The sequence below is a fragment of the Aulostomus chinensis genome, chromosome 12, assembly GCF_037954235.1.
Source record: "Aulostomus chinensis isolate RoL2024-O1b breed Wild chromosome 12, RoL_Achi_v1.0, whole genome shotgun sequence".
Lineage (NCBI taxonomy): Eukaryota > Metazoa > Chordata > Actinopteri > Syngnathiformes > Aulostomidae > Aulostomus > Aulostomus chinensis.
In genome coordinates, this window is record NC_141331.1 from 17,174,680 (window position 1) to 17,194,476 (window position 19,797).

General features: G+C 41.9%; 1 protein-coding gene across 1 annotated transcript; it reads left to right on the plus strand.

Moving 5' to 3' along the window:
* The first annotated feature begins 1,931 nt into the window (after nucleotides 1-1,931).
* Nucleotides 1,932-19,797, plus strand: cog3 (component of oligomeric golgi complex 3). Its single transcript, XM_086220560.1, has 23 exons — nucleotides 1,932-2,167; nucleotides 2,400-2,546; nucleotides 2,626-2,687; nucleotides 3,023-3,188; nucleotides 3,485-3,559; nucleotides 4,579-4,671; nucleotides 5,963-6,088; nucleotides 6,169-6,249; nucleotides 6,330-6,373; nucleotides 6,472-6,598; nucleotides 6,689-6,780; nucleotides 6,947-7,086; nucleotides 11,432-11,592; nucleotides 13,593-13,701; nucleotides 13,801-13,919; nucleotides 14,008-14,097; nucleotides 14,717-14,837; nucleotides 15,128-15,216; nucleotides 15,330-15,464; nucleotides 15,976-16,051; nucleotides 16,186-16,313; nucleotides 17,923-18,021; nucleotides 18,131-19,797. The coding sequence occupies exons 1-23, from the start codon at nucleotides 2,000-2,002 to the stop codon at nucleotides 18,158-18,160; spliced, it is 2,478 nt and encodes an 825-aa protein (XP_086076686.1). The 5' UTR covers nucleotides 1,932-1,999; the 3' UTR covers nucleotides 18,161-19,797.

Consider the following 19,797-nt stretch of genomic DNA (forward strand, 5'->3'; position numbering starts at 1 on the left):
TAAGAACAAATTGAGCTGTTTTGGGTTTGTTTTGTTTTTTTGGTAAATTTATAGTCAATAAATTGGTCAACGGGATGTTGAGGAGGACGTGAACTTTTTAACACTACAGTGTGAGAGCAAGTGAAACGTGTTCCTTTAAGAGAACCCACTGTCACACCAGGGGGCGGGCTGGAGCGCAACACGCAAGACAGAGAACATGAAGCTTTTTTAATGCTCTTTGTCAATTACATAACCTATTAACCTAAAGAGGTACATGGGATGTAAAGTAAAAGTATAGTATATATAGAAGTATATTATTAGTATTATTTATATTCTATCATTACATCCAATAATGTTATTTTTTCCTCTAAATATTCTTAATTTGTCCCCTGTGCCTATTTAACTCACTTAAGTAGGAACCTGAAGGGTTTTATTGGTGCAAGTTCATACAGGGAAGCTACACTTTAAATTCTGGGAACATTTCTGGTTCTATGAGAAACGCAGACTGCGTTCTGTGGTGTTCCACAGTTTTATTAAGAAATGCTTGAATGGAAATAATATTGAAGCTTTCTGTATAACAGACACAAGACGATAGAAACGTGAATCCAAAGAAATGATTTTTCTGTTAGTTTCAACTCATTCAACACAGCATGTTTTAGGAAAGATGTAAAATGTGTCAAAGAAGCAGCGAGGCCTTAAATTACAGTGTCTTTTTCCGTTATGGGAATATAAAAACCCAATGATTGTTGATATCAGGATACACATGGGCAGAGTTTTAGGTCAAGGCTCGTCTTTGTTGAGGAGGATAATAATTCTGTCTGATGCTTGTATATCTGGAACAGTGCATTTGACCAAGTGGTTCACTCTGGGTGAAGTGAACTGCAGACATCTTCATTAAAATATGCTTTCACCTACAGATTTGTCTTTATCTGTGTGGGCGGCACTGGTCAGCACTGTTCCCTCACAGCAAGAAGGTTCCGGGTTCGAGCCCCGGCTCCAGCACAGGATCTTTCTGTGTGAGTCTCCATGTTCTCCCTGTTCCTGTGTGGGTTCTCTCTGGTACTCCAGCTTCCTCCCACAGTCCAAAGACATCAAGAGGGGACGAGGCTGATTGATACTCTAAATTGACTGTAGGTGTGACTGTGAGTGTGAATGGTTGTCTGTCTCTATGTGTTGGTCCTGAGATGAACTGGTGACCTGTCCAGGGTGAACCTCGCCTCACACCAGAAGGCTGCTGAGTTAGGCTCCATCCCCCGCGACCCTTAATAGGATAAATGAAAGAAGATGGATTGTGTGTGTGTGTGTGTGTGTGTGTGCGCGCGCGCGCGCGTGTCTTCCATCTCTATGAACGGTGTTGATACTGCTTTTTTCTTCACTGCCCTACAGCCCAAATTCCAAATATTTCGATGTCTACCTTGGAGATTTGATTACAGTTGCTGTGGTGAAATGTAAGATTTCCTTGGCACTAATTTACACCCAAGCACAAGAAAGACCTCTCTGTGGGAGATAAATTTAGCCTTCATTTAAAATACACCCACAGGAGTAGGAAGAAGTATAAACTCATTTAATCCACGAATCATAACATTTATCTACGAATCAACTTTTGCTTTCCCCCTACATAATATACAGAATCAACCAATCCCACAGATAAATCAATGTCTAATGCATTTTAATGCACACATAAATACTTTCATACATCTTGTCTTATAACATCTATTAACTAATTATCTTATCGATGTCAATTTGTCACCCAGTTTTCCTCGTAATTAAAGATTCATTGAAATTATAAACCGATTGTCAAGTTATAAGCGTTGTATATTTATCTTATCTACATTCACTGAATGATCAAATACCCAAACAACTTCCCCTTCTGTATTAATTTGTACGTTGTAATGAAATGAACGAGTTTGTAAATCAACAAAGGGTTAAGAATCAAACCCCGCCCACCTTCCCGGAACAGGAAGTTCCTGCAGTCCTGCTGCTGTTGCTGCTGCTGACGTTGGTGCTGTCCAGAGTGACGATGTCGTCCACAGAGCAGTCCCTGCTGGACCTGACAGATAAAGAAACCCGGGAGAAACTGTCGTTATGGGATCGGCGCCCCGATGCCTCGGCTCCCCTCACGGAGAAACAGACGGACTCGGTGCTGGAGATCCGAGCTGCCGCTGAGACGCTCTCTGTCCCCTCCGAGGTGAGATGTAGCTCCGGAGTTAGCTAGCTAGCTAGTTAGCTAAGTGTATTGCTAAGTTACTTTATGAAGATATTTAGAACAGCTAAACTCGGTAGCTGCATGTGCTTGAATTTCATTCACCTGATTGTCCTGCTTACACGTCCTTAAATTGTATTGTTGCTAGCTTGTGCGCTGCAGGGATAACACTCCGACACCTCAAACATCCAAATAGCCTCAAGTGTTTGTTTTGCAGTTACCCATTGAGGACCTGGGCAGCCTCTCGTCTCGGTCCCTTCAGTCCCCTTTCACAGCGGCTGTCCCCGCATCCACAGAGGACGTCCTGCTCAGAGGCTTCCAGATGCTCGAAATAGAGTGTAACAGGATTGAAACTGCTCAACAGGTGACCTCTTTGTTAGCCAGCTGCTGTAAATGTTCGGGTGTGTTACGTGGTTGTAATACACTGTCAATGTGTCTTGCAGTTTTTTTCCTGGTTCGCCAAGTTGCAGGCTAACATGGACCAGGATGAGAGCTCGAAATACAGGTGTGTAAACACAAACGTGACTCAACCTGTTTACTTTGGTTACTTCAGAACAGTTGTAAAGGAAAAAACAAGGTAAAGCTGTCAGATGAAAATGAAGGAAATATTGAAATGCGTTTCCTGTGGAATGAGCTGTGCTATCTAGAAACACTCCAACACAAGCCATGACACCTGGTGGAACACATCTGCTATATTTCGGGTTTGGCTGGAAGAGCAACATGCTTTTCAGTTCCACCCATAATAAAGAGTAGTGCATCAAATTTCCAGCTCATGACAGAAAAGTTGTCGTACTGCAGTTAAGGCAAGCAAGTGATCAGTAACATGTCCACTAACTTCAGGCAAACCAGAGACGAGCTAAACTGCTACCAGGAACAGTGCGATGCTATTCTGAAAGACGTCAGCGCGGCTCTGGAGCAGCTGGAGTCCCTTCAGAAACAGTATCTCTTTGTGTCCAACAAGACGGGCACGTTACACGAAGCTTGTGAGCAACTTCTGAAAGAGCAGGTTAGTTGTCCTCTCTCCTGATGGCACTTTTACAAGCATGAAATGTATATGTGAAGATAAACCTCCTGCAGTTAAAACTGCTTGACATTTGCTGCTCTCAGTTTGAACTTTTTGTAAAAACAACTGTGGTAGATCCCACAGGGAGATACTCAATTTGATACACTATTGCAAAGTCTGATTATGAAATAAATGTCTGCTTCCTTCTCTGGAATCTGTGTCAGATTCCAGAGATTAAAAAAATGAACTTGACGCTTTGTGTTCTCTCAGCTGCAGTTTATTGTTGTCTCTCCTGGCAGGCAGAGCTTGTTGACCTGGCAGAGAGCATCCAGCAGAAACTTTCATATTTTAATGAGTTAGAGCACATAAACACGGTAGGCTCGCTTTCTTCATCTTCCAAGATTCCACAGCTGAGTGTGTTGTTAGGAAATGTGAAGCCAGTGAACTAGATCACAACTTCAGGGACTCTTCAGAATGTCATCATCGCTATCACACGATATCGTCGTTGTCTTAACATAGCGATATTTATTTCAGCCCTGTTCTGCTGAGGTCTCCTCTTTTCTCATCATCTGTTGTTTGTGACGAGGGGACAAGAAAATAAATAAATAAATGACGATTTTTTTTTTTTAAGTTCGTATTTTTGGACAGACAATATATTGACATCAGACGTTATCGGCTGTCGGCAAATTCCGTTGTTAAAATATCAGATGTTGGCCAAAAATTAAATTAAAAAATCCAATATTATGCATTTCACATTCATTTATTTTTTAAGTGAATCTGATGTCTATTTTTCCTTGAATAGGACTTCAGTGAGGTTTTGTCTCACCTGGCTGACAAGTCGGCTTTATAAATGTGAAATATGAATATCTCCCTGACTTAAAAATAACAGTTTACATTTTTTTTGCGGCGCTTATTTCCCAGAATGCAACAAAAATAATGCCGTAGCCAAAAAACAACAACAACAACAAAAAAGATAACATTCAGGGTTCTTAGAGTCGTGAAAAACGTGGAAAAGTCCTTGAATATGAAAAAGGCTTTCCAGGTTTGGAAAAGTTTTTGAAAAATAAATAAAACTTGAAAATATAGGAAAAATCGTGGAAACTTTCCTCACACGTATTTGCAGACTGACTTATATGTGGTTCAGTTAAAACTGTCTGGTACGCAGGACTACGTTATCCTTTAATTCATGTTTATGTGGTGTCAAACTGTAGAGCTCGCCATTGACTTGAGCTAAAGATGGCACATGTTATATTTGTTGATGAATCTTTCAGAGAACATACAGCTATGAAACTTTTCCTAAAAGTGGTGGAAAAGTCCCGGAAATGCGCTGGTCAAAATGTCTACGGACCCTGAATATTGAATCGGTATTGAAAGTTTCTCTCCGTCTTCACAGAAACTGAACTCGCCAACCTTGTCTGTAAACAGTGAAGGCTTTATACCGATGCTGTCTAAACTGGATGACTGCATCGAGTATGTTTCCTCACATGTAAGTAACGCTCAAGTCTGCCAGTGCAGCTCTTACCTTTTTAACTGGGAATGTTCCTAAGTTGACGACCTTGATGACACGCGAGTGAAAACCTTTGTTGTTAACTGCCGCAGTCAGACTGATGTCAAATACATACGTACTGCTAAATGTAGTAAATTCTTTTTTTTTTAACGATTGAAGGCACATGTTTCTCTGCAGGTTTTTTTTTTTTCATCCTTTCATAACGCTTTAGAATATTCTTGGTGCTAATGTGCAGCTCACCACAAGAGGTAAATATTCACTAATGCAATCAAATCACTTCACACACAACTCCTGAGCCCTTTGCATGTTTCTCCCAACAACAACAACGACAACGTCACCACAAGTCCTGTTCCTACTAAACAAGTAGTCGGTCATCCCATGCAGATACACAGCTCGCTAACTTGAGGTTGTGTCGTGAGAGAAGTGCTGCAGCAGAGCAGCAGTGCTAAAAACTTCCCATCTCTTGGGACCGAGAACGCCAGCCTTCCTGTCTGTAGTCCAGCTCTCTGCGGGAAGTCTCTGACCCTTAGAATGCTATCCACAGTAGGAAATGTGCGTCACAAAGCAGTTGTGGGGGATTCCTTTTGGTGAAGTTCAACAAAATAAATGTGTGTATGAAGAAAGATGGATGAGGAAAAAGAAGCCATAAAGTAGTCACACAGTCATGTATTGATCAAAGTATTTATGCACTTGATTGTGTGCTGCAACAGGCTGGCAGCATTAGAAAAAGCGAAGTGGGTGTCAGAATGTGTCGTCAAAACAGCGGGCAGTCCCCATCCTGGTTCTGGGTCTGTTTATCTTCTTGGCAGCAGCAATTTCTCTTGTTGTACTAGAGGAGACTAGTAGAAGTGGATGTCACGCTGAGCCTTGTACATCCTGGGGGATAATGTCAGTAAATTCAAGTAAATTACAGACTTCTTCATCTTATGTGAATGCGCTTCACAAAGCACAGATGTTCAGGGGGTTAATTTTAAAATTACATCAGGTCACACTGACATGATTATATCCAAAAGGTAGTAAATTGCTGTGTAATGTACAGTTCATTCTGTTCTAGTCAATTTATAATTCATGTAATATTGAAATTAAACATGCAAAACTGACTGAAGATGAAAATTTTCAGTCGGAAAGACAAAACAAATTGAAAAATTGAACTCATTATTGAGAAATGTGTGTAATCCATAAAACTGTAACTTTAGAACCGTGCAATATCTGTCCTATGATTATCATTATTAAAAGTGCCTAATACTTGTTTGCCTGTGTTTGATTTCAGCCCAATTTCAAGGACTATCCAGTGTACCTGGCCAAGTTTAAACAATGTCTCTCTAAGGCTATGCACTTCATGAAGGTCCACATCGTAAACACTATGCAGAATCTCACCAGCCAGTTAACAAAAAGGGTGAGAAGCAGAAGAAGACACAGTGAAGAAGTAGAACTGTAGAGTTGCCTGGTTCATGATTCTATTGTTTCTCTCTTCAGGATCCAATGGGTTTGCCCAATGCGGACAATGCCTTTACGCTTTACTACGTGAAGTTTAGAGCAGCTGCACCTAAAGTTAGAGTGAGTATATTGTTTTGTCCTTTTCACATCGGTCACTTCCTGTGATGAAATGACTGATCGGCACACATGCTCTCTTTCAGTCTCTGATTGAGCAGATAGAACAGCGAGCACAGAAGATTCCAGAGTGAGTATTGCTGTTCCTCCAGCATAAAGTAGATCTCCTTCAACGATTGCACGCGTTTTTCCAGAGGTCATGAATCCTCCTTATATTGATATGAGCAGATACCACCAGCTCCTCGATGAAGTTCACCAGTGCTACCTTGACCAGAGAGAGCAGCTCCTCAGTCCCAGCATCACATCCACCATCACCGAGCTGACCAACCAAAACAGCAAAGACCACTGCGCTCTGGTGAGGCTCGGCTATCTCTGGAGTCTTTGATACATCCACTAAGCTGCGCTCATGAGTACAGCACAGGCTTGCTTTCCTTCTATCATTCAGGTTCGCAGTGGCTGTGCCTTCATGGTTCACGTTTGCCAGGATGAACATCAGCTATACAACGAGTTCTTCTGTAAACCTACACCTAAACTAGAGTGAGTAGCACCCAGGTTTTTGTAGTTCTCTGCACGTGTGTTTTATTCATCACGCGATCATCAAGAATAGCAAACAAATACCCCTGCCCAGAAAACCTAACATTATTATTTCAGAGGTTTGTTTTCTATTGTACTAAGCAGTGAAATGATGTTAAATCTCTGACAGCGAGCTACTAGAGAAGTTATGTCTGTCCCTGTACGATGTCCTCCGGCCTCTCATCATCCACATCATTCACCTGGAAACTCTCTCTGAGCTCTGTGGCATCCTCAAGAATGAGATGCTGGAAGACCACGTCTGCAACAATGGTACGTCAAATGTTGTCAAATGTTGTACAGGCTTTAAGTTTGCGTCACCAGTGGTATATCGATATGCTGATGATGCACTGTTGTATATTTCATATTCCCACAATAACCTTCCCGTGTAAAGGACCTCATAAACTGCACTGACATTACACACTTGATTACAGCAGGAACTCGTAATTTTTTTGGTTTTCAACTATTTAATGAATCGCTAACAATTTTGAGTTCATTTGACTTCCAGTTCCGGTGTTAAAAATGTGTTGATAGAAGACAGAAGTCATTGTGTTTGGTCCCAAAAACGCAAGGCTTGAGGTCAGCAGCCAACTTGACTCAATGACACTACAAACCACCGACCAAGCTAGAAACCTTGGTGTTGTTATGGACTCAGACCTGAATTTTAAGAGCCACATAAAAACTATCACTATATCAACCTATTATCATCTCAAAAACATTGCACTAATTAAAGGATTTCTGTCTAAACAAGACATGGAAGAACTCATCCGTGCATTTATTCTTAGTTGGCTAGATTATTGTAACGGTGTCTTTGCAGGTCTCAGTAAAAAATCAATCAAGCACCTGCAGCTCATCCAAAATGCTGCTGCCAGAGTCCTGACCAACACTAAGAAAATGGACCACATTGCACCTGTCCTTAAATCACTGCACTGGCTCCCTGTGTGTCAAAGGATTGAGTTCAAAATCCTGTTACTGGTCTATAAGTCACCTAAATACATGTCAGAGCTGCTGACTGGGTATGAAGCATCCAGACCCCTCAGGTCATCAGGGACAGGTCTACTCAGTGTCCCCAGGGTCAGAACCAAGCAGGGTGAAGCTGCTTTCAGCTTCTGTGGTCCACACCTGTGGAACAAACTCCCTGAACCTCTGAGGTGTGCACAAACTGTCAGCTCATTTAAATCAGGGCTGAAAACACTGCTGTTTACTGCAGCCTTCTTATAGGATTGATTTGGGATTGATCTGGGTGATTTGGTGTTGATGGATGGATTTAATATTGATTTGTCTGCTGTTGAATTGATCTTAAACTGTTTAATTGATTTTAAATGATTTTTGAATGTTTTAATTCATGTTTTTCGATTTTTAAACCGATTCTAACTTTCAGTTTCTCTTTCCCTCTGTAAAGCACGATGATTTGCCCTGTGTATGAATGGTGCTATACAAATAAATTTGCCTTGCCTTGCCTTGATGCTTCTAGAAAAAAAGAGCTTGTGTTGGTGACTGGAATAAGGGTTAATGGCATCTCGAGCTTTGGGAGACTTTATCCATTTTTGACTTTAAATTTACCAACTTAATTAAGTAAAAAAAATGGCTCTGTATTGAAGACTCATCATCTGTTGCTTCCCTAATCTGGATGACTAGGAAGCTTGTGGTAGGGGTGAGACTGAGAGACTAGGAGCCTTGTGGTAGGGGTGAGACTGAGAGACTAGGAGCCTTGTGGTAGGGGTGAGACTGAGAGCCTGCGAGCCTTGTGGTAGGGGTGAGACTGAGAGACTAGGAGCCTTGTGGTAGGGGTGAGACTGAGAGACTAGGAAGCTTGTGGTAGGGGTGAGACTGAGAGACTAGGAGCCTTGTGGTAGGGGTGAGACTGAGAGACTAGGAAGCTTGTGGTAGGGGTGAGACTGAGAGACTAGGAGCCTTGTGGTAGGGGTGAGACTGAGAGCCTGCGAGCCTTGTGGTAGGGGTGAGACTGAGAGACTAGGAGCGTGAGACTGAGAGACTAGGAAGCTTGTGGTAGGGGTGAGACTGAGAGACTAGGAGCCTTGTGGTAGGGGTGAGACTGAGAGACTAGGAAGCTTGTGGTAGGGGTGAGACTGAGAGACTAGGAGCCTTGTGGTAGGGATGAGACTGAGAGACTAGGAAGCTTGTGGTAGGGGTGAGACTGAGAGACTAGGAGCCTTGTGGTAGGGGTGAGACTGAGAGACTAGGAGCCTTGTGGTAGGGATGAGACTGAGAGACTAGGAGCCTTGTGGTAGGGGTGAGACTGAGAGACTAGGAGCCTTGTGGTAGGGGTGAGACTGAGAGACTAGGAGCCTTGTGGTAGGGGTGAGACTGAGAGACTAGGAGCCTTGTGGTAGGGGTGAGACTGAGAGACTAGGAGCCTTGTGGTAGGGATGAGACTGAGAGACTAGGAGCCTTGTGGTAGGGGTGAGACTGAGAGACTAGGAGCCTTGTGGTAGGGGTGAGACAAGAGGAGATCCTGAAGCCCAGCCAGCAGGATAGAAGTCTTTCTTAGCGCTAGAACTTCTTAAACACCATACCTAGGACAATGTTTTAACACCTAAAAAAAAACCCTAAAGCAAAATCCAGTTCAGTCCCACCTCCAGGCTAGACTGCTGTAATGCCCCTCTGGCTGGACTTTGAGAAAATCGAACAGTGAGCAGACTAAATTCTGCAGCCATATTCACTGAAACAGGAAAGATCGAACATTTTACTCGGATACTTGATTCACTTCACTAGCTTCCAATAAAACTGAGAATAATCTTTAGTACTACTCAATGTTTACAAATCCCCTAAATGTCAGTACCCAGTTGCCTTCACTTGTTTGTCCCTAAGCTGAGTTGTTCATTTACGAGTGCTGCATAAAGCCTCTTAGGTCGTTCCCTTGTGTGATTAGACTAAGGTTTTCACATACGCACTTCAGTTTCCATGGTTACGCTTCACTGGCATCATCATCTGACAGCATCATTGTCAGTGTAAGTTAGCCTCTCCTAAATGGACAACAAAGAGAAAACAAAAAAGAAAAAGGAAAGCTGGACAGAAGATGAGAATTTTTGACGGATTTTGAAAGAGCAAGCAGATGGATGAAAATAAATTTAGCCCGGCTCCACCAAATGAGAAGATAAAGATGCAAAAGATACCAGTCAGTGCAATACAACCTGCTCTTAAAGAACTGGGGATGAAGTAGATTAAGGATTATGGTCATGTTATTGTGACAGCAGCAACTTCGACACAGGCCGAAGGCCCTAGTTTGATGTTCTGTGGTTTGTTCAAATCCAAACATGGACAAATCACAATCTCTGTTGTGCATCCAAATGACAATATTCCGACTTGAATATGGGTCAACATATTCTGGTTAGATTTTTAGTGAATTTAAACTTTTTTCTTCCTTTTTTATGTTCTTGAAGTTTGGTTTTTGGAGCATTCTTTGGCTTTGTTCTACAGCATATTTGGAATATGCATCTTGCCTCTGTTAAGCAATTTAGCTCATCTAACTTCCTTCCTTCCCAAGTCTTATTAACAGTAATCATAATGAGGTGACAAATCAGAAGACTAACTCAGCATCACTTTCTTTTCTTTCATTAATACACATCGGGAGAAAATTACGACAAATTATCATGGTGTGTATTACATATAAATGGAGTTGAGTGGGACGTCAGCTCCTTTGTCTCACTGACAAACCTTGATAGGAATTTTCATGGCCTCATATAAACACAGAAGATAATCACTGGAATATTCATTTTCCTTAGCCGTGTAAATAGCTTAGTTGGAGTGTTGTTATTTTTGGAAGAAGGGAAAGAAACGGAGTAATAGCGGAATATTGAGTGCATGTAAATATACTGATTGTCTCCAGTGGGTTTTTTGGTTTGGTGGTTTGGTTTCCTCTCCTTCTCTTCATTCACCATAAACCTCTATCTTATGTTGCACAATTTTAATGGAAAAGCATGAATCTAATAAAGCACAGAGGTACAATGTATTTAAGGGGGAGCTCTTTGCGATCAAAGAAATCTGCAGGATAAATTTCTGCTGCTAATTTCCGTCCCCAGCCTCTCGCCCCGTCTCTGGAAGCCTCAGATCATCAGGCACTGGTCTCCTCTAACTCTACCTGTGATCAAACATAAATCCAAGGAAGATGCATTCAGTTAGGACAGACCCACTCTCTGGAACATATTAGAAGATATACCTCCACTGTCTGTGTCGTCTTTTAAAAGCAAGACTATGATGAACTGATGACACTGCCTCTGTCTATCTTTTCATATTGGAAGTTTAGTTGATTTATTTTTGAGCGCAGTGTGCAAAGTGCATTGAGCAGCACACTTTAGTGGGATGGATGAGGAGAGAAGAAGCTCCAGAGAAATTGTGTACTTCTGGAAAAACTAGAGCAACACAATATATTTCTCTTTTAAATTTGAATGCTAGGAGCGTTCATGCCTCTGCACCTGCCTTTAGGTTCTCATTCACCTGTTCTGATTTTCATATCAGGAGCCCAACTGCTGAGCTTACACTTGAGAGACAAAACGACACGTGTGTGTGTGTGTGTGTGTGTGTGTGTGTTCATGTGAACATGTTGAATGAAAAAGAGGATGGATGGTGATAATGGTTGAATTGTGTCTGCGTGCAGCGTGTCAGTTGGGGGCCTTTGATGCAGTGGTGAAGCAGATGTTGGAGGATGTGCAGGAGCGGCTGGTCTACAGGACTCACATTTACATCCAGACTGATATCACAGGCTACAACCCAGCTCCAGGGGATCTGGCCTATCCAGAAAAACTTGAGATGATGGAGGTGAGGCTCGTGTGCTGCGAGGAATTTCTATTAACTTGAGAGAGAAAGACATCTTCGGTCGCTTTACGCAGCATGCATGTAATTACTGCTTAAACAGACGAAAACGGCCTCATTAATGTTTTGAATTTGGTTTATTTGATTGTCGGCCAACCATTTGAGCTAGTAAATATCAAAGATGGGGAAAAATAAGCTTGTAACATTCCAAAGACCAAAGCTAATAAATAATGCAATGACGTAAAAGAAGCAAGTCATCATGTCTGAGTAGCCAGAAACTGACAAATGACCTAAACATTTATCAAACATGTCATTCCGGCAATAACTGTAATTACTGATTGATGATGGTGTTTATTTGACCCGCTAAGAAATGTTGCAGATTTCAGACAGTTATTATTTGCCAAGTATTTATAACTCATCATTCACTCCCTTTTTTTTTTTTTTTTTTTCTTATTCCATCTGGGTGTCCGTAACAATCGTCTTTACCCGCGCCAGTCGGTCCCCACGCTCACCCTCAGCTCGCCCAAAATATGGCAGCTAGACTCTAAACGAAATGGTTTCAAGATCCTTTTAATTCCTTGTGAAGCTCTGGACGGCTCGCCCCTGTTTACATTTGAGAGTGAACGCACACCTCCCAGGTTGTCCTATCAGAATCTGTTGACTCTTCCTCGGAACCCCTCATAAAACCAAAGGTGACTACTGTTTGCGCTCAGGTTCTGGAGCAACCTTCCGCTTGAGCCCCCCATGGGACTGCTGTATCAGTACCACCTACACTTGCAGTGAGCACATTACACCTCCAGCCCCCACCCTTGCCTGACAACCATTTATGCTCATTTATGTTGTATCTCATCTTGTCCTGCAGGGAGAAAACACCAGTTTCCTGTTCAGCATGAAAGTGTTACTTCTCCCATTAAGTGTATTTCAAGTACACACTACTAGATGTCATTGGCTCACAAAGATATTTTTCTCTCTGAATTACTTTCTGACTCTACAAGTCAGAAAACTGCCCAAAAATGTCCCGTCTACAGCTCTCAACGTCCCTCACGTCTTCTTTATCTGGTCCGTGTACTCAGTAATCCAAAAATAAACAGTGCCTTGCTTTGCTTTTATAAAAGCAGGCTTTTATCTTGATTTCAACTGCATTGGTTGACTCCGTCTCCATCTTTTCCAGCCAGTTTCAACCTGCAGCAAAATTAGAACGACCCGTTCTCGTGAGCTTTGCGCCCCGTGGGAACTCCTGCCATTGCTGTCATCTGCCTCCCGTCTTCCATTAACTCATCTCAGTTTAACAACTTTAGAACATCGAAAACCCACTTTTTAAAGTTGGATTTTCAATCATTTATATCTGGGGTTACTCAGTGGAGTGACTGATTGCTGTAGGTGGGCTGTTAATATGCACTCGTCAATACTTCCTCCACATGGGTTGCAGAGCACTTGTAAATTCCATTACGTTGCTTATTTATTTATACATTTTTTTGCTGAGGAAAAGTACTTGTAATAAGTGTTTCGAAATGTGTTTTGTAATGTCCATCATTATTTCACTAGAAGAAAGCACGAGTTATTTGTCATCTGAAATTCCTCCCTTTCTCTTAGATCGAAGCGAAGTAAAATCTGGTCAACTGGACGTAAGTTTATCTTGAAGACGTTTCAGTTCCAGTTGACCAGATTTTACTTCGCTTCGATCTACGATGACCTGGATGAATGAGAACCTACACAGACATCCCTTTCTCTTGAAAGCTTTAGATGGTCTTTGGACCTGTGAATTAAAAGTCTTTTGCATCATATTAGAAATATCGCATGCACAGTCTTTCCTCAACATCTAATCTCCTCGCTAGAAATGGCGTGCGCTCTGATGTCAGCGTCTTTCTTGGCGAATGTTATTTTATGTTAATTTAGCCTCTGTAAACCCGGAGACCTCCTATGAAAGCAAATGACAAAAATATCTCTCCAGCATCTATCACGTCGTTCTGTCTGCTAACTCTTGCGTTTCCTTTTCTTGACAACAGAGAATTGCTCAGAGCTTGAAGGAAGAGCAGATGAAGCAAGTGTCACAAGAAGCCGTGTTTTCTGATGTTCAGCTTGAGGACTCTGATGGTAGAAGAAACAGTAATGCTGGTGTGTGTTTCCAGATTTTTGACACTTGTATTTTTTAACTACTTTCTGTGTTATTGTCATTCGTCTAATGGCTCTTAAACCTTGTTATGATGATTTCAGGGAATGTCGAAGCATCACGCCTCCAGACGTCCATCTCTCCAGCTGATTTGCACGGCATGTGGTACCCTACAGTCCGGCGGACGCTGGTTTGTCTGTCCAAGCTCTACAGATGTATAGATGTGAGTCTTCACTGTTATCCACCAAAATGTGTGTGTAATGTTTTCCTTTTTCTTTTTTAAATTTCTGTGTCGCTTTTTCTTTTTGCAGCGAGCAGTCTTCCAGGGTTTATCTCAAGAAGCCTTATCTGCCTGCATCCAGTCCCTGCTTAAAGCCTCTGATATCATCCTTAAAAACAAGGTTGGCACGCTTAACTTTTCAGATTTTTTTTTTATGATTATCAAACGAGCTGGAAAGGTGCCTTTCTTTCTTTTTTTTCTGTAAATAAGAGTTCCTTCTTAATTAAAATGTGCTCTGTTTCATTAGAATTTCTTGAGGCAACCGCGTACTTAACTCAAGCAGCTGGGATGTCATTTAAAGTTTATTTTCATGGGTGCTTTATTACGCTCCACAGAAGGTTCAGCAGACCGTCCTTTATTTATGGGAGCTCTCTCACCTTCAGATGTGCTTTTAATATCTGTGGTAACTGGCCCGTTTCAACTTAACATTTAAAATAAATGCAGTGACATCAATTTCTGAGGCAGAGTATCCTCCCTGAGCTGATGATGTCTTTTTTTTTTTTTCCTGATATGTTAGTCTCTTGCTGAGCAATAAATGGTTTCACAGCTGTCTTATTTATTTATTTTCCTGTTGGTGTATATGCCTCTTTCCAACGGTAGTCGATCACTAGTTACTTATTCGCCTTATCATTTCTAAGCCTGTGTTTTCTATGTTCTCGGTAGCTTAAATACCAGTATTTGCCCTTTTCTGTTGGCAGCCTGCAGTGCGGATTTAACAGCGTGCTATCGTTTTTCCGTAGACACAAATAGACGGGCAACTTTTCCTGATCAAGCACCTGCTGATAATGCGTGAACAGATTGCTCCATTTCACACTGATTTTGCCATCAAGGAAATCTCACTGGACCTGAAGAAAACTCGAGGTAAGATAATTACGGGTGGAGGGGAACATTGGCGTTGAGCTCCATAAAGCCAGTCATTACATTCCCCTGCTCATTAAGCAACTTGTGTCTTTCACATGCACCGGTGGCAACGATTAATGTGGAAATTACAGTGTAATCCAACACCATAATGTACATTAACCGACGGCTCACAGGACAGATTTGCCTCCTCCCTTGTCTCACTCAAGGTCGTACTCCATGTGCAGCACTAGAGGGCACTCTAATTCTACAACCCATCCCTGATTACATCTCTGTCTGTGCTCTTTGTTCAGATGCTGCCTTCAAAATCCTGAACCCCAAGGCTGTTCCCAAATTCTTCCGGCTTAACAGTCACAACGCCATACTTGAATTCCTGTTGGAGGTTTTTATTTTTTTGGTCTTTTTTCTTATTAAACACACCTTCTGTACTGTGTTAGCACCCGGCAGGGGAACTGCTCCTTTAAAGTACTGTCTGTTTCCCTCTGGCCCCCATAGGGAACCCCAGAGATAAAGGAGCACTACATTGACTCGAAGAAGGATGTGGACCGACACCTGAAGTTCAGTTGCGAGCAGTTCATCCAGCAGCAGACTCGGATCTTTGTGGGAAACCTTGAAGAGTTTCTCACTAAGGTAACTGCTGCAGCGAATGCAGACGTAGCTGGCAGCGCAGACGGCACACTGACCTTCATAGTTTTCGGCTCTTACCTTTTTGTATATATATACATATATATATGTGTGTGTGTGTGTGTGTATGTATGTATAAATATGTATATATGTGTGTATGTATGTACATATATATGTGTGTGTATGTATGTATGTATATATATGTATGTATGTATATATATGTGTGTGTATATATGTATGTATATATATATGTGTGTGTATGTGTGTATATATATATATGTATGTATGTATATATATGTGTATATATATATATATAAGTATGTATGTATAACAACCAAATCATTTTCTTCTTCACTGATTACTGGTGTTGTGATTTCTCGCAGTGCAGTCATTCTATAGCAGTCGCCTTCATTGTTTCGTAAGACTTCTGTTTTCGACTGAGTTGAATTGAATTCACTCAGTAGCAAAGCTGTGGTCTCTGCACCCACATGAACCTGTTACTGATGTCTCCACTCAGGCTGCAGCTCTAAAAACTACAGCTGTCCAAGGGGGTCCAACATATTCTCTGTCTCAGCAACCTTGGGCGCAGCCAGGTTGGTTTTTAGTCTCAGGAAAGCCCACCAGCATCACCCTGCTATTCATCACATCTTATACAATGTGCGCTAGAGGGCATGACATTGTTTGTCTTATTGTTTTGTTTTGTTTTTTCTCTCTCTCTTCCTTTCAGCAAAGATCAATGATATAGTGATGGCAACCTACCGGGTGATGAAGAGCAAGCTGCCAAGCACTTTACAGAGCATGTCCTTGTACCTGGCCAATAGAGACACCGAGTTCATCCTTTTCAAGCCTGTCAGGGTGGGTGTCCAGAAAACTAGCATGTAGCATGAGCTCATTTCAAGGGTCCCTGGAGAAATAGCAGGTGCTTGTACTTACAGGTTCAGTCAATATGAATTTAAATTAGAATACATGTATATTCACATGCATCACTGCAGCCAATTAGAAAGGTACTTTTATTTTGACTCCTTTAGGATGTAGCACTTTAAATACTTTAGTAAAAGATCTCCTAATAGTTTTGAGGATGGCTTACCATCTTACCATTTGGCCCTTGAGGTGACTCCAGGGTGAGCGCGCTTCCTACTTTATGCCGGACAGCGCAGCAGTTTTAGCCCGTGTCCTTCATACTCAGACACTGGCTCTAGTTTTCAAAATCAAGCTTTTAAAAACTGGCCTTTATCCAACCACCGTGGGGGAAAAAAAAGCAGGGAAGGCTGTCACCGCTGGGCTGTGTTAGACGTCAATCAAAACCGTGCAGACATGGGTCAGAAGCAGGTTAACCTGTCACCGCCTTTGCTGCCTCCACGACACCAAAAAGAAAAACCACGAGTCTCCTCAAAGTCACAAGTGACGCTGATTCAGGCAGAATATGATGGAAACAACTACAAAGACAAAGAAATGCAGCTACAACAAAGATAAATACTTGACAGTTGCATAGTGTTTCAATTCCAGATCCCAGGGAATTCGCTGTGGAGCCGCGCCGTGAATTAGACATTACACATCAGTGTGAGAGGCTCTCAGCAATGGGGCCTTGTTCCATGTCTGGTTTGGTGGGAATTGGCTAGCTGGCATCCTCATAGTGCCTTTTTTGCATGATCATGTGTTGGGTGATAATGTTGACGAATCATACAGCATATTTGAAGAAAAAGATGGAAAAATATTGAAAGAAGAGTCAATAAAGGTTAGTTTTAATAGATTTTTTTTTTTAAACGGTCATAAATTTTTAAGTCGTGGTATTCTGGTCCAGCGGTGACAGCCTGTCAGTCATTATCACCATTTCTTTCTATCAGCCGTGAATGAAGCAACCATATTGCCGGCCTGTGCTCTGTCATGTCTGGGTCTGTCCCATTATCCAGAGGCAGTTAAAATGATGAAACTGATGTGAGAAGTGATTCACTGTGAGCAGCAATGGTCACAGTCTGAGACACTCACCACCGTTTCCAGGAACAACGTCTGAATGACTGCTGCTTTCATCTCGGCTTTTACTGTCATTTAATTGCAGCAAACAAATCAAAAATAATGCAGAACTGAAGACATCTCAACGCTAATTTGTACAAATCAAGAACCGATGCTTTTTCATGTCTTTCCTCAAGATGACAAACAAAGGACATTTTAAAATGCTTATTTTCTGAGTGGAGTTTGGGTTGGAAAGGCAGAATAAAGATAATCATGAAGGGTATTTAAAATAATCAATACAAGCTTAACACCGGTCCTAAAATAAACACGGCAACTAGTGTAGGGATTGTGAAAGTTGTGACATGGTGCAGCTGCATTCTTTACAGTCAGGAAGGAGCGATGCTGAATGAGAGGAAACCAATTCCGCTGTTGACATGGAAACAAGTTAGTTGGGCATTTAGACTGGACTAATTTCTCCCCTTCAGCACTGAGTAATGGGATGTATTTTCCACAGAATAACATCCAGCAGGTATTCCAAAGACTGCACGCTTTGCTCCAGGAGGAGTACAATGGAGAGGACCTTCAAATTATTGCATGTCCATCTATGGAGCAGGTACAGCACATGTGCATGATAATGCCACTGTAACAGCCATTACTGCTGGAAGCAACTTCACAAGGCTAAATAAGATATATGTGCATTAATCTTGCGCACACTCTTTCAGATTAACCTGCTGCTATCCGTGAATAAGTAATGCCCAGGTTTGGTGTTGCAACGCTGGCGAGCACCCTCTGGAGCGCAGTGTGATGTTGCATATCCCAGACCAGGAGCTGGAGGTCTGACGAGTGGGCGAGATGACCAGAGAGCTGCACACGAGCTGCGAATCTGACCCGAGATCGCCGATCAGACAGCGAACAAGGCAACAACAAAAAAAAAAGTCCTGAACAAAGCCAAAGATTTCACAAAAGAGTGTCAAGCAGTTAGGAGTACAATCCAAACACCCAGTGGAACGGCATGATCTCTTTAGGTTACGGGGGTTTTAATATTTTGTTTGAGTAAAAATTGGAGGTGCTGTTGTGATAGGGGTTGTTTTCATGTGGGAGGAATCCATTTGTACAAGAGTGGATTTGTGATAACAGTTGCATCTCCCCTAACACCAAATTATTTTGAATAAAAAGAGCAGGTGCACTGTGTGAGGTGGAGAGCGAGGTGGTGAGGGGTTGGATGAATTATATTGAAGTGTTCAGACAAGGACACTTTGGGTGTGCAAATAGAGGAACTGGAGGGCTGTTCATCAGCCAGGTAGCTAATGGCCAGTAAGGGGGGTGGGGGGTGGGCTTGCATTCAGATGCCTTCATTCCCTCAGTGGTTTTAGAAGAGTAACAAAGAGAAGGAGAAAAAAATGCTGCAAAAAAATTTTATTCACCTGTTTTAAAAAGCTAACTGTCTTTGTAATGGTCGTAAGATCTCTGTTTGCCTGTGTTACATGATCCTCAGGTCCAGCAGCTTTCTGTCTCTGATCTTCAAAGGGCGTATTCACTCATGCAGCTTGTTGGCTTTGTTCATTATACTCTCCCCGCAGTGTTCATTTACGCTCTCGTAGTAGTTGTGAACGATCACCAGGAAGCTCTTCTCTCATTGGTCAGAAATGTTACTAAGCTAATTAGCGGTCAGCTGGTCTCTGTGGGTCTCAGCTCCCTAACGCACACGCGTTTGGAGAGAAGGGTGTCTATCTTCTCGTCTGCTTGTGAGATTGGTCATTAAGTGCATTTCCTTAAAAAAGATTGGTTATCCCTTTCAAATCATTATGGCTACTGTACATACTGGCTGTGAATTTATACAAACTTTTTGCACACTTTCCCACCACAACTTTGTTGAAGCAGTTTTATGCATCCTGACAGCAGTGTCTTACCGAATGTGACTTGGTACAGGCCTTCCAGTTGGTCTCACTGCAAACCTACCATTCTGGCCTCTACCACCATTTTCGGGGGGTTGCGGCACTCGTTTTGTCCCTCAATCTGAGTTTTCGCTTTCTCCTGAAATGCATCGATCACAAGGGTAAATATTCCTGGCTTCAAAACAATTGTTCCAAATGAGCCCGGTGTGAATACGCCTTGGAAGTTTCTGTTGTCGTTCTGTTTTTTTGTGTCTGTTTACCTGTAACACACATGTACAAAAGAAACAAATAGACAATTTATTCTAAAGTTTTATACGCTTTTCTTTTATAACTAGGTTGATTAAAACCCATACTTTTACTCTGACAAATTAACAATTAACAAGGGTAATTGGGAACGTGTCATTGTAACAGTTGCTATGGTTTCCCCATGTAAAATTCTCTGTACAGTTATACTATTTATGAACACTCTGAATTAAAATGTGTAATGATCTCTG